Source organism: Nylanderia fulva, unplaced genomic scaffold (assembly GCF_048542155.1).
Source record: "Nylanderia fulva isolate GAGA-0341 unplaced genomic scaffold, ASM4854215v1 Scaffold15, whole genome shotgun sequence".
Lineage (NCBI taxonomy): Eukaryota > Metazoa > Arthropoda > Insecta > Hymenoptera > Formicidae > Nylanderia > Nylanderia fulva.
In genome coordinates this window covers 453,041-466,620 of record NW_028189730.1, presented here as the reverse complement: position 1 = coordinate 466,620, position 13,580 = coordinate 453,041, and the positions used below count along the sequence as shown (strand labels likewise).

The window sequence follows — 13,580 nt, the reverse complement described above, 5'->3', positions numbered from 1 at the left end:
TTTTCTTCAATTATGGAAACGATATTTCTGATAAAAAATCTATTTATTCTATTATTTAGATAACGATAGACTTTTAATGATAATAAAACAAAATAAGTCGCTATCAAGATTTTCGATTTGAAAAATTAACACAATGAGGCTCGTTTTTAATTAGTTTTGCAAAGAAAAATTTCTTCAGTCAAATGATTTGCAATGCAAATTATTTCGCAGATTAAACGTTGTCGAACGATCGCATTTTTCCTGTCGGAGAACGATACAGTTCCGATGACACTCTGACCCTGATTGAAACAATCATGCATGTGTCAAAGCTATCATGTATTTAAAATTGACGTATGCAATATAATTTGAAGACACTACATTCATTATTTTCAAGGTTTCGGGCAAAACTGACATAATTGCAACAATGCTTCTATCGCACATACCATATATAAACGTAGTTCGCAATCCTGTTTATCATGCATTATTCTAAAGATAATGACGAAAGCAGCAAAAAACTTGAACATAATTTTTTTCTCTTCGTGCACATCTTATAATATTATATAATATTTTTTTATCTGTGAAAACGATGTTTCTAGCAAGTTACATGCATATATAGAGTGTATCGTGAAAAAAAAATACATTCTCCAGATTAGATAGAAATGTTTAACGTTTTTAATTTTAACAGCATATACCTCTTTCTGACAGATTGAATAAAAATTGAGAAACAAATTTGAAGAAATGAATAATGAAGACATAGAAATATTAAAAAATCTTGTCACTTTGCAGATTATATTTTCTTGCATAAAAGAATCGTCCAATTAATTCGAATCTTTACTCGAACGTTTATTGCACACGATACACCCTATAAGAGAAATCTAACAAATGACACGAGACACACTTAACGAACGACAAAAGCGCTCATAAATCAAACGAGAATAAACTGAGAATATATAAAATCACGTCAGAGCACGTACATACATACATACACATAAACAAACAAAATGATTTTATCGCGCTCGATACGTTATCATATCTCGCGGCGTCGTCAGGGCTTGCAAACAAGACCACTTGCTCCTCCTTCGAGAGATGCACGTGTGACAAACGCGAGCCATCAGTGAAACGAAGCGGAACAGGGGAAATACAGCCATCCGTCCAGGGGTGGTTTCTTTACCTGTTGCACGTACCACTGGGTCGAACTTTGGCACTTCCGGTGTCCGCTGGGCTTGCACGGAGCGCAGAGCAGCAGGGGAGCCAGTTTGTTCACCCCCTTGGTAGGGGGCGCAGTCGTCACCGGTGCGGGCGACGCTGTGGGGCTCAGCCCGTCATCACCCCCCAACACCGGCCACAGCATCCACGGCTATTTTACCCTCTCAGTCCCCCTTTTCTACCCTCGGTACCCTTTTTCTCTTCCTCTTCTTCTTTTTCTTCTCTTAGACGATCCGCTTTTGGATTTTTCCCGGAGAACTACGAGCTCTCGTGACGCTCGTCGCCGGCGAACTAAATCGTCTATCGACGTCGCGTCATCACACCTCGGTGTCGACGATGACGACGGTGACAGTCGCGCGCGATCGCTCGCTCGGGATGCAGGAGCGTATCATTGCGTCCTCGGCCGAGGAGCGAGTCTTCTTTGACAGCTGCAGCTGGAGTTTTAAATTTCGATCGATTGAGCCACCGGCGAGATTCGCGGAGTCACTTCGTCATTTTGCAAAATTAAATATATGTATCATTTTAACATAATAAGCCATTTGTCATTTTTCTTTCTCTTTGACATATTATACACATTTTTGCCTCAATACTTCTTTACAATTGTAAATACAACTAGTGATAGATAAAAAGGCCAACTTATCGAGTAATTATTAGAGTTGTTCTGTCAAATAAAAATTTATTCTGTGTATAAACTAAACATAAAACATGGAATAAATTTGATTTGACAGAACAACTCTAATAATTGCTCGATAAGTTGGCCTTTTTATCTATCACTAGTTGTATTTACAATATACGAGCGAAACTTTGTATCAATTGATCTTTACAATTGATTCATTTGCCAATTTATTCTTAGGACAACTTTAACGCAACAATCAATTTTTTCATTTTTTTTCGCCTCTATATTTCTATAGATTCGGATTACAAGTAAATATTTCTTTACAATTGATTCATTTGTTAATTTATTCTCAAGACAATTTATTATTTTTACTTTTGTTCTAAATACCTAAACTCTGATCGAAACATTTAGAAATCGATCTAAATTATTTTTCAAAATATAAATTTTAATTTGCTTCTAAACATTCCCTATTTCCTATATTAATCATTTTTATTCTCAATCTATCTGAAAAAATGTCATTTAATAAAATATGTATACCTACGAATAAAAACTCTTAGACTTAAAGAAAATAATCTAAACATTTGCAAGTATGTTTTTAAAATGAATTGATTTAGTTATCGATAACGATCATGAATATTTATAACACTTGCGACCCTGAAGAACAGAGACATAGTGATTTGCTTATCGAAATTAATTATTCTTACACTTGAGAGTTTACACAGAGAGAGAGAAACTAATAAAACAAATCTATAAAGAGTCTCTTATTTCATGAATGAAAGCTATACCTCTTATTAAGAACCCTCCAAAATTAATTAGATGTAAAAGATCAAAGGTGACATGCGTATCTCTACTTCCGGTATGCGTAGGCGATCATATATAAAAAGACCTTTGACTGTATGCGTTACCTTTCGTAGTGAAAGGGCAATATATGAGGCAACGTTAAAAGCTAAAAAGGCCGGAGTGCATCAAATACTGTTTGGTCGAAACTAAAGGAAACTATATCACAGAAATGTAAAGTGATTACGTTTGACATTTTACTTTACGTAGAATTTGATTATAATTAAATAATTAAAATGATAATGAGATGGAGAGAATAATATATATATATATAATAATAATAAAATATACGTTATATACATTATATAACATAATATGACAGAATTCGTACAATTATTGCTATTAAAATAAATATTTTGACATTTAATTTATTTGATTAGTTTGACTCGTTTCTCTCGCGCAAGATGGAAATTGCCGTTCTGATAAACCTGCTCTGTCAGATATAATTTCAATATCAAGGGTTAAATACATATAGGTCATGTAGTCTTTACCATGTGAAAATGTGACATGTATTAATCTTCTCAATTGTCAATTACATTGGTCGTTGTTACGTTTCGTTCGACTAATGGATGATAATCTTCATTCCGCGAATCAATTGTGGAGAATGCAGAAACGATATTTTCATGCAGCAAATCAATTTTTAATCTTTTGAAAGGAATAGTATTTATGAAATATTTTTAAAATATAATCTAACTCTCGGAAGAGAAAACGCACATTATCGCGCATTGAAGAGCGTAAAATCATTTTAAAAATATGCTTGTGCACTGTCCTTAGATAAAATATTCAGAGATATCTTGTTCTCGAAATATCCTCTCAGAAAATGAAAATCCCCCAGGGAATATTCTGTCTCACGAAAGAAAATTGAATTATCGCTCGATTCGGAATTTTCTCTGATTAATTTCCCACAAAATGCTCTTTTACTATGCAAACGAGATAACTGCTGACCTTTAACTACGGAGAGAGAAAAAATGAAAAGAGAAAGAAAGAGGGAAAAATATGCATCAGACTCTCTGATTGAGCTCTTCTTTTACTCGATCAACGAAATTCGATTATCGTTCGCGATTGGATTTTGCCGGCTGGTACCGAATGGGACAGACGTGCCATGACAGCGAGAGTGGCCCTATGTGGCGCAATACGATTAAGTAGAATACACATAGATAAACGTGTCGATGCCCGTCGACGCCTCGTTCTGACAAACGATAAAACGATAAAATAAACGCCCCGTCCATCGCGTCGCGACATCAACGAGACCGACTAGGCGCGTTTGTCCCGACCTTTATCTTTCTCGCGATACAAATCATACATCAATTTCTGGATTAAAAATATTCGTAACACAGCCATGATTGTATGTAGGTACATTGTTCTTTTGGATGTCATGTCAATTTTATCATATTTAAATAATATTTAAATAATCAAATTTAGCTGCATACATTATATTAATGTTTTTTTTTTATATTTATTTTGTAAAAGTTTTATTCAAGAATTTCATTATATACTTTGTTTATTTGCTTGTAAATAATTCTGAGAAGAGATTACGGTTTTCTTATGATTTTTTTTCTCGAGCAATGACATGTTATTTAATATAATAGTAAAAATTCCTTTTCCTTTATCTTTATCAGAACAAACATTGGCTATTAAAATGAATATTAGAATAAATACATGGACTGGATCTCAAGAATAATTTTAAATTAATTTTTTTCGATAGTATAAAAGACATTTGTCAAGGTGTTTTTTTTTAATTTTAATAATGATTAATGACAGATCTTACACTGCAACACGTGTTGCAGTGAAATACTGCTGGAGCTCATATCTCGAGGAGAGCACATGCAATTGCATTATGCAACACAGGTATTGTCCATAAAGGGAGGCATCATTTCGTAGCAGCAGGAAGCGCTTAACCCATATCAAGCATTTTGCGCTTGTCTCTCTCTCTCTCTTCTCTCTCTTGTTTAATAGCTTTAATGGCGTTGATGTAAAACCCTTCATCCGTGATGGGAAGCAGCCTAATTGCTCCTATTCCCGTGTCGAGCCCTAAATTCGCCATTAATAATAATCGCTGCCCCCATCCTTCTATGCATCCATATATAGAGCACGGATGACGAATTTTTCTCCAACTATCGATTTTTTAGATATGGATATATTTTACGAATATTAATAGATGCCTTTCTGCGATATTTGGCAGGGGACATTGTCAGAGAGATTAATAACGATGATAAAAAATATAATTGATATTCTGTTTCTCTGCTATATAAGTACGTTTAATATTAAGACAATTCAGATTATTTTTAGTTAGTGTAATAATATTTTTTTAATTTTTTATATTTATGGAAATATTATTTATCTAGATATATTAGGTACTCGAAACTTGCTGATTATAATTTTTTGTTTAGATATAAATATTAGACAAAAGTGCGAAAAAGTCACGTGCGAGATTCAGTTAAGACCGAGACTGAAATTATAACATTGAAATAAGAATATGTTGGCGAATTGGGAAACGAATGCCTAGCTAATGGGTTACTCGGTTAGTCATTCGTTACGTTGATGCGTGAGACGTTTGCACGTGCACATATGTGCATGTGTATGCGTATGCTCGCACGACTCAACAATAACTGGTTAGAGTCTTTCAAGGTGTTTCTGCGACCAAGCCTAATGTTATTCGAACAGAGAAACACATTTTTACCGCGTGATTTTTCATCTCTTTCAACATTATTCGTCGATCTCTAATTCTATAAAAGACACGTGAAAATTTTTCAAATCTCTAGAGTGAAAACAGATTGTTAAAATCAAAGTTAAATGGAATGATTGTTGCCTTTGAATTAGGAAGCTCTGAGATGCACGATCTCGAAATAGCTCTGAAATCGACAGCGGAAATGATATCCAAATGATTACATCGGCTGGGTAAAACAATGTACAAGATGTGATATAAAGAATAATATTGGGTATGTGTGCCGTATTCTCGTAAAATTATGTTTCAACATTAAAACACGTCTCCAAGGACAATAGCAATTTATAAAAGATGTAAAGCGAAAATAGAAATTTTTTCTTAAATTTTTATAAAATATGAAAATATTTAGAAAAGCAAGTAGACTTAAAATTTTTTGTCTAACAAGTAAACTTTTTTATGTCATATTTTTCATGATTTCTACACTTGTCACTCGCGTTTATCATAATTACTTTTTATTAATAATTTCATTGGCAAAAATCTATAACTATTATTAATATTATATATTTTAATAAAATCACACATATATATATTTTTCTCTATCTTTCTTCTCATTGAATCTTTCTGAAAAAGAAAGTTTACTGATCACTTTTAAAATTATGAATGAAGATTGTACACCTTATACGTCGTACGAGAAGTAATTAGCGATAACAAAGTTTCAATTGATAATTAATATAAAATATCGATCGTTCCACAAAAATAGATCCGATTTTAAAGAGAAACGAATTGCAGTACTTTACATAGAAAACTAGAATTATTAAATTTTTGATTACTTCTCTGAATTTTATGAATCATTTTGCAGCTGGATCGATTACAAACACGACAAAGTACGTGCTTGAATGCGTGACTCGAGCCACAATTGAGAGAAAAGACAACATTTTCGTTTAATTTTAGTGTCATGATATAATAAAAATTTAAATAATGTTACGTGGTCAGTAAATTGTAAAATTAAATTAATTTTCGAAAAGAGATTCTTAAATCGTACGTTTTTAAAAATGTTCCTCGCACGCAAATGAATGAAATATTATTACTTAGTAGAAATTAAGAAACACACTGATTGCAAACTTTCCATCCAAGTTCTCCAACGGGGAATCCTTTGTTCCGATTACAATAGTAAAATTCTTTGGTTTTCAATTACAAACACGCCTGATGACCTCAGCGTCTCTTAATCACCTTCGTTCTCTTAATCGTCGTCGACGAAGTGACTCGCGCGCCAAACTGGAAGAACAGCTGCTCCGAAATTTGTTACCTGCGGATCGTGATCCGGGCCAGGTGCGAGACGATGTCCGCGTGTGCGCGATCACCTGAATCGGAATTGGTTCTAATCCCGAACTATTCGACCGGTTCAAAGGAGACGGAGGCGAAGTGACCGCACCGTTCGCCGTCTCGACGCCGACTGACGGTTGACGGCGACCGACGCGGCGCGTTGCAATGTGCAATCGAGGATGCACTGACCACGCCACCGCTACGCGACGGTCAGGAACGTGTCGTCAACATTTCGGGTCCCGAAGTGGGAGATCGAGCTTAAAATTGCTCCAAAAAATTTAATCTATTTTTTTTTTATTTTGAGATAAAACTGCTCCAAAATCGGAGTCGTTTTATTTCAAATTGTCAATTTAATATTGTTATGTATTCGGATTCATAAGACGCGCCAAGTATAAGAGCACCATGTTCAGGTTGCGATATGGGGCGCTCAAGCAAGTAACGTGCGGGCGTATGCCGATCGGAGCATTCCGTTTATCGGCTTGGATCAGGAAGCATGTGTGCGTAGACTTAGATCTTTGAAATATAGCCACGTTAGTATTAGATAACAATACCGGCGTAATTATTGAATCCCCTGCTGATTTAAAACTATTAACGAATATAACAAATATATATTTAAGAGAAATTAATTGAATTATTTAACATTTTTAAAACACCTTAATTTTTACGAATATAATTTGGTTCAATAAACACAAGTTATTATTCTGGTAATAATTAGAAATAAATCATTTCCATTTGTGTGATAGTCAGGAACGTGTCGCCAACATTTCGGGTCCCGAGGAAATAGCGAGGGTGGGAGATCGAGCTTAAAATTGCTCCAAAAATTAAAATCAATTTTTTTAATGTTAAGATAAAACTGCTCCAAAATCGGATTCGTTGTATTTTAAATTGTCAATTTAATATACATTTAAGAGAAATTAATTGAATTATTTAACATTTTTAAAACAGCTTAATTTAATTGAGATGAATATAATTTTGTTACATAAATACAAGAAGTTATTATACCTAATCAAAAATAAATCGTTTCCATTTGCTCTTTATAATGATTTCTAAAGAGCCGGAAATAAGCTGGCGCAATTTCGATATACATGAATAAATTTATTATTCGCGGTCAGTAAAATCCTTTGAAGGATTCTATGCTGATAAAGGACATAAAATTCAGGAATTAAAGTGCCTGTATGTTCGCCCCAACGGGGACGGTTGCAGGATATGCGGCACATGACAGACGCACACATGCATGACCGTTTGCGAGCCTTTGATGAGGCTCCTCTACGCTTTCTACACACAATTCTGGAAGCATGGACGGAGGTCTTTGATGATTACGCGTAATTGCGTCTTCATTCAAAGATGATCGTGTGAAATTTTAATTTGCCTCGCTGCTCGACATCGACTATAAGTATCGGTCGTATAATTTCCAAGAATCGAACATAAAAATTGCGTATTTAAATATCCAATATTATTTATATTATATTATTGTGAAGCGAGATATTTTTATTGCAATTTTTCTTGATAATTGAAGTGACACTTGATCATTTTGATCAATAATGGATTATTTTTTTCATAAATTTTTACATAATTAAATTTATTTGAAATCTTTGTTAAAATTTGATAATGCTTTTGTGATGCCTGCTACTCTAGTCAATTGCTAAAGACGAATAGAGACTGTAAAAATCTCTTCATGCGAGAGACTGTCTCGCATCCCCATAAAACGACGGTCTGAGTCATCAAATTCTCCCCATATGTACTGTCGTCTCTCAGGGAGAAAGAGCGACGTTGCAAGGGTAGCGGAACAAATCCCAGACGGTTGCTATGAAATTAAACCGTAGGGAATAAGAGTCACAGATGCTACCAGCTGCTTCTTCCAGTATCTTTTGACAAAGAAGTTAGAAATATATACGAAAACAATATATTATTCTAAACCATCGTACAAGTTTTTCTCCTAATAATTTTCATGATAGTTGTATTTAATAATTAAAATTTTAAATTCAAGAATTTTAATAATTCTATAATAAAAATATAAATTAAATTTTGATAAAAAATTATGATGCAATAATTTAATTTCAATTTATTATAAAATAGATATTGGATTTTAAATATTTTTCTAATATTTCTGAGTATATAGAGCCATTTTACAGAAGCTATTTGCAAGTTCAGTGAGATTGCTAATTTTATCAACTCGCTCTTGAGGAAGTAATTCGATTGTTGCGACAAAATATCTCGAGCATATAAATATGGATGTTTTTGAAGGCGATTGTATATTTCTAGAACTCTCGGGTCTGAATTTGTGCAGGCAGTAACGATTGCCGTTAATTTCTTTCGTTATCTGACGGAACTCGTGACGTTATTCATGACGCGTTCGTGACGTAAGAAAGAGGCGCTGCGTGTCGTTGCGTCATCACGACGTCATCGTTATCTCGTGGGACGAGGCGGACGAATCGATATGCGTGCTCGGAAGCCTCGTTAATTTTTAATCTAATCGAAACTACTAATACACGAAGCGGTTATTGCAAAATAAACATAAGCTACGTTTTTTAGGAATAAAATAAAGAAAAATTGACTGTTAAATATTAATTTAATATTTTAATATTTTAATCAAGTATTCTCGTAATAAAATATTTCATATCCAGTTTTATACAATATTAATAACGCATGTATATACACACATATATATTACATATAAGTGATACTGATTATTATAAAATATTTAATTAAAATAATTTAAAATTATATACAATATCAAATTAAAACATATTTTTTTTGCTTTATTCCAAATATTAAATTATTAAACAAAATTATTAAATATAAAATTATTTTTGAAAAATATATATTGTAATACACATAAATATATATTTTAAGAAATAATGTTAAAATTTAATTATTTTAAATTTATTTTTATAATTAATTGTATTCTTCTCTGGTATTATTTTAATAATTTGTATATTTAAAAAGATTAATGTTAAAACTACCACCGATTTAAATAAAACTTGACCGTTGGCAGATGTTACATCTGAGTAATTGAGCAATTGATGAAATCATTTATTTATGCACATGTACATTTGTGAATATAACTCCGAGAGAAGCCGCGATTTTAGTAAAAATTTTGCCCTCGGCGAATTGACGTTCGTTCACCTCGAGACGTTGGTAAACCGCTTATTTTTTCTGCGTTTTTTTTTTAAAAAGAAAGCGTGTCTCAAAGAGAATCTTTGCCATAAAACCGAAGAAATTCTAGATGCGGGATAGGACTTCAGATGATTAACATATTTACAAATGGCTGCTGAACTTGCTTTGTTCCGTGACCAGAATTTCGTCTTCAGGATAATTTTGAAGGTAATTTGCGAAATAAAAAAGAAGAAGAAAGCACTATAGGTACTTTTCAGTACATAAAAATAAAGAAAAAAATGAATAAGACTTAAAAAGAAATATTAAATACATTAACAATTAATTATTTTATCTATTGAAGAATTATGAGAGAAAGAGCATAAAAACGTGAGATAAATGTCTCGATGTTAGAACCACCTTTAGATTCCAGACGTTAAGATATGCTTGCTTAGAGAGAAAGGAAAGAGGAGAGAGAAAGAGAAAGATTCCAGATTCTGGTGTATGCATGTGTATAGGAGCATAGTGAATTCTCTCCGCTTTCGAATGAGAACAAATGCCGCGAAACACGTGCTCGATCAGTGGTAGTCAATTCATCTAAACGTTATCTCGTGTTGATTTTTATTTATGTGAACTCCGTTACTTAAAAATCAAAATAAATTTACTTAATTCGATGAACATTGACGCAAGACTACGCACAAGTTGATAGAAGGTTGTATATAGAAAAGAAATGTATAAATATATAACGCATCCATAAATCACTATGGAATATATTACTCGGTAAAATTTATATCGGATGTGATTAAAGAAGATACTTGTATGTTTACGTAGCTGCGAATAAATCCGTGCGCTAATGATAGAATCTTCATTGGATACAGTCTATTTGACTTGCGTCACACACACGCACACATTGTTCAGTTTCTCGTTTCATTCAATTCGAGACGGCAGGAAAATCGCTTGATTAGCGAAAGTGTAGAAACTCGAGAGAACTTGATGCTCCCATCGTTTTACTTTCGTCCGCGCCGACTCACAATAAGACACACGATAATAATTGTGCTCCACGAACGCAATTAAATCTCGCGGTCGAGTGGTCTAATTCAACGACACACAATAGCCGCGAATTTACATAAGAAACCCACGTAAACTCCATTCTAATACGTCGTCCACGCGCGAAATCATCATCGCGATTTTCAACGAGAGACCTTGAAGAGTTGCAACATTTTGTGGAAAAACGCGACTCACGCGTGAACAACAGTTTTTTTATTTATGTAAAAAACATGTGAGGTTATTATTATGAATTTTTAATCATATTTTTATCTGCATTTTAATTTTACTGTTTTTTTAAATTGAATTTTACTGTTTAATCTCAATTTAAATTATATCAAAAATAAAATCATACGGTAATGTATTATAATTTATTTATATGTATTATGTTGCCTCGATTCAAATAATTTTCTTTTGCGATACATTTATTTCTTCAAAGAATGAAATATGATTTGCGTGACAGTGGTAGATAAGAAATCGAAATTGACAGTCAGGGGTTAAAGTGGCGCGTAGTCAGACGGGATGATATTATCGTGATTACGAGGCTGTTTTTCTTCGAGAACCGCTGACGGAAGCGAAATATTGAAGTCAAGGTCGAACTCGTCGAAACAGTTAGCGGTTTCAAGTCGGTCAGGTCTCGACACCGAGTCAGAGTTAAAGTTCAATCCAGATGAAGCTGAATACACGACTAATCGATCGGAATCACGTCGAAAAGTATCGTACTTTGTGCTACAAAATTCTATTTCGTAATGCTAGATGCGCATAATATATTTGCAATTTGTACAAAAAATGATAATTCTTAAAATAATTAAAGAGTTTGCTAGTTTTAATTTTCGGATAAAATTAATTTTTGAAATATTAAATAATATTATATTACTTACATCTAATTTTTAATAATTAAAAAAACCTGTTTGTATAACATGAGATGTAATGAATAAAATAAATTTTTAAAATATAGGTAAAAATTAACATAAATAATAAACGATTCTGTCAAGAAAAAGATAATTAATATCTTCCATTTTACATAAGAAATATGATAGATGTTGCGCGACGACTGATATCTGTAGAAAATATTTTTTACATGGTAATTAGTTTCTTTATTTTCTATATGTTTACGTGTATGTACACACACACTTATTATACTTGAAATGTGTGTTACGTTTCCTTACGTGGGTTGCAACCTCAAGCACAAGTATGTCACATGTGTTGCATTCAAACAAGCAATTGGGCTCCGCGGAATGCTGGCGAGAGCTGCCAACAGTCAAACATTTTATATAAACGATCGGCTTTTGTGTATATAATAGTGGTCCCAGCTAAGAGAATTAACAATACTTCAGCCGAATGAGGAATAAAGTTCTTTTCGATTAATTCATTCTGCAAATGTTTCGCACATCCGTCTAATCAGCCTGTACATGAAGCATTTTCTGCGTTTCTTTAAATAATAAAAAATATCGCGAGTATAATATACACATTTTTTAAATAAAATTAAAATTTTACTTAGCGATATATATAATAAACATAAATATATAATAAAAAACCAATTCTAATTATATAATGTTTGAATGTTTAATGAAAGCTCTTGGACGCAAAGAAAAATAATATCGTGTATCTAATTCGATTTCCAGCTCCTTAGTAAGTAACGTCTTCTTAAAATTGAATTAGTTTAGTCTCTCTTTAAAAAGAGACTTGAGTCATCCAATAATTGTCACGATCATTGCATTGAGGATCACTTGGCCTTCTTCGAATGTGAAAAAAACGTGTTAATCTCTTTAAGTGGACCTAATACTCGGATTGGGGCTAAATTTTTTATCGAGCCGACTGCGTGTAAAGACTATCCTCCTTTATGTTTCACTCGGTTGATCTCGCTTCGGTAATCTCAGTCACAAGACATTTCTCCACATGACGTTGAGTTTGAGATGGAATACGTCTCCACGCGAATAGAATGATTGCTCCAATTGAAGATAAGATACAAGGTGTGCAGAAACTGCGTGTACGTTCCAGTTATACTCGCTCGAATCGATCTTCTCACGTCTCGTCGTGAGAAAGGCGGATATATCCATTCTGAATTCGCGCCACAAAACGAGAGGAATCTCTTTTCCTTTCTGCGACTCATGCTTCTTCCATTCAACGCGATTTTTCTCGCAACTCGGAATCGCGAAAGTATCCCGCTATCGCGATTTCTCTCGAAAACTGTAACATGCGATAAACGATCAAATGTTTCTATTAAAATATTGAATATTTTTGTTCGAAATTGTAATCTAATTTTTAGGATGATAAAATCTCCAGATCTTTTTCATACATATAAGAATCATTTTCAATATTATATTATTATTTTGATTTTTCTTTGCATTATATCAAGTTATTTTTTAAATATTATAATAAAATAATATGCTACATAATATTAAAAAAAATTAGACGTAAACATGTTGTAATATGAATTTTTTCTGATTAAGTAGGCTCAATGGAATATGTATTTGTTTCTCGAGATCACGCGATATCATTTCGAAGGAATGCCAAGCTGTATTCCAATACCATATTTGTGATCCGACTATAATTTTTCTTACGCATTTTCCTTCTGGTTACATTCCGCGATGCGCCTCGTTAGACTTGACACGTATTACTTTGCATTCCCGTAAGCGTCTCGCAAAACGCGATTCGCCGAAGCGGATCAATCGATTCACCGCGAATTTCCAGATTGAAACGCTGCGCTTCTCCGATTTACTGTGCCGAAACATTTTCAGAAAGTGAAAACTCTCTTACAAGATTCAGAATTTATCCTAATTTAAATTAATTTGCGTAGTTTTAGAATTGGAAATT

At 33.3% G+C, this 13,580-nt stretch overlaps 1 protein-coding gene across 6 annotated transcripts in view; it reads right to left on the bottom strand.

The window, feature by feature from the left end:
* The window catches only part of Rgl (Ral guanine nucleotide dissociation stimulator-like), a 29,873-nt gene that overhangs the window by 12,667 nt on the left and 3,626 nt on the right, over positions 1 to 13,580 (bottom strand). The window contains exons 1-2 of one of the 6 annotated variants that reach the window (XM_029308731.2): positions 6,534 to 6,776; positions 1,151 to 1,619 (exon numbers count right to left, since the gene is read on the bottom strand). The exons of 1 other annotated variant lie outside the window; for it this stretch is intronic. In XM_029308731.2, the coding sequence (XP_029164564.1) occupies positions 1,151 to 1,330 (180 nt within the window). In that variant the 5' untranslated portion in view covers positions 1,331 to 1,619; positions 6,534 to 6,776. 4 more of the 6 variants (XM_029308733.2, XM_029308735.2, XM_029308734.2 and 1 more) reach the window with 4 other exon arrangements.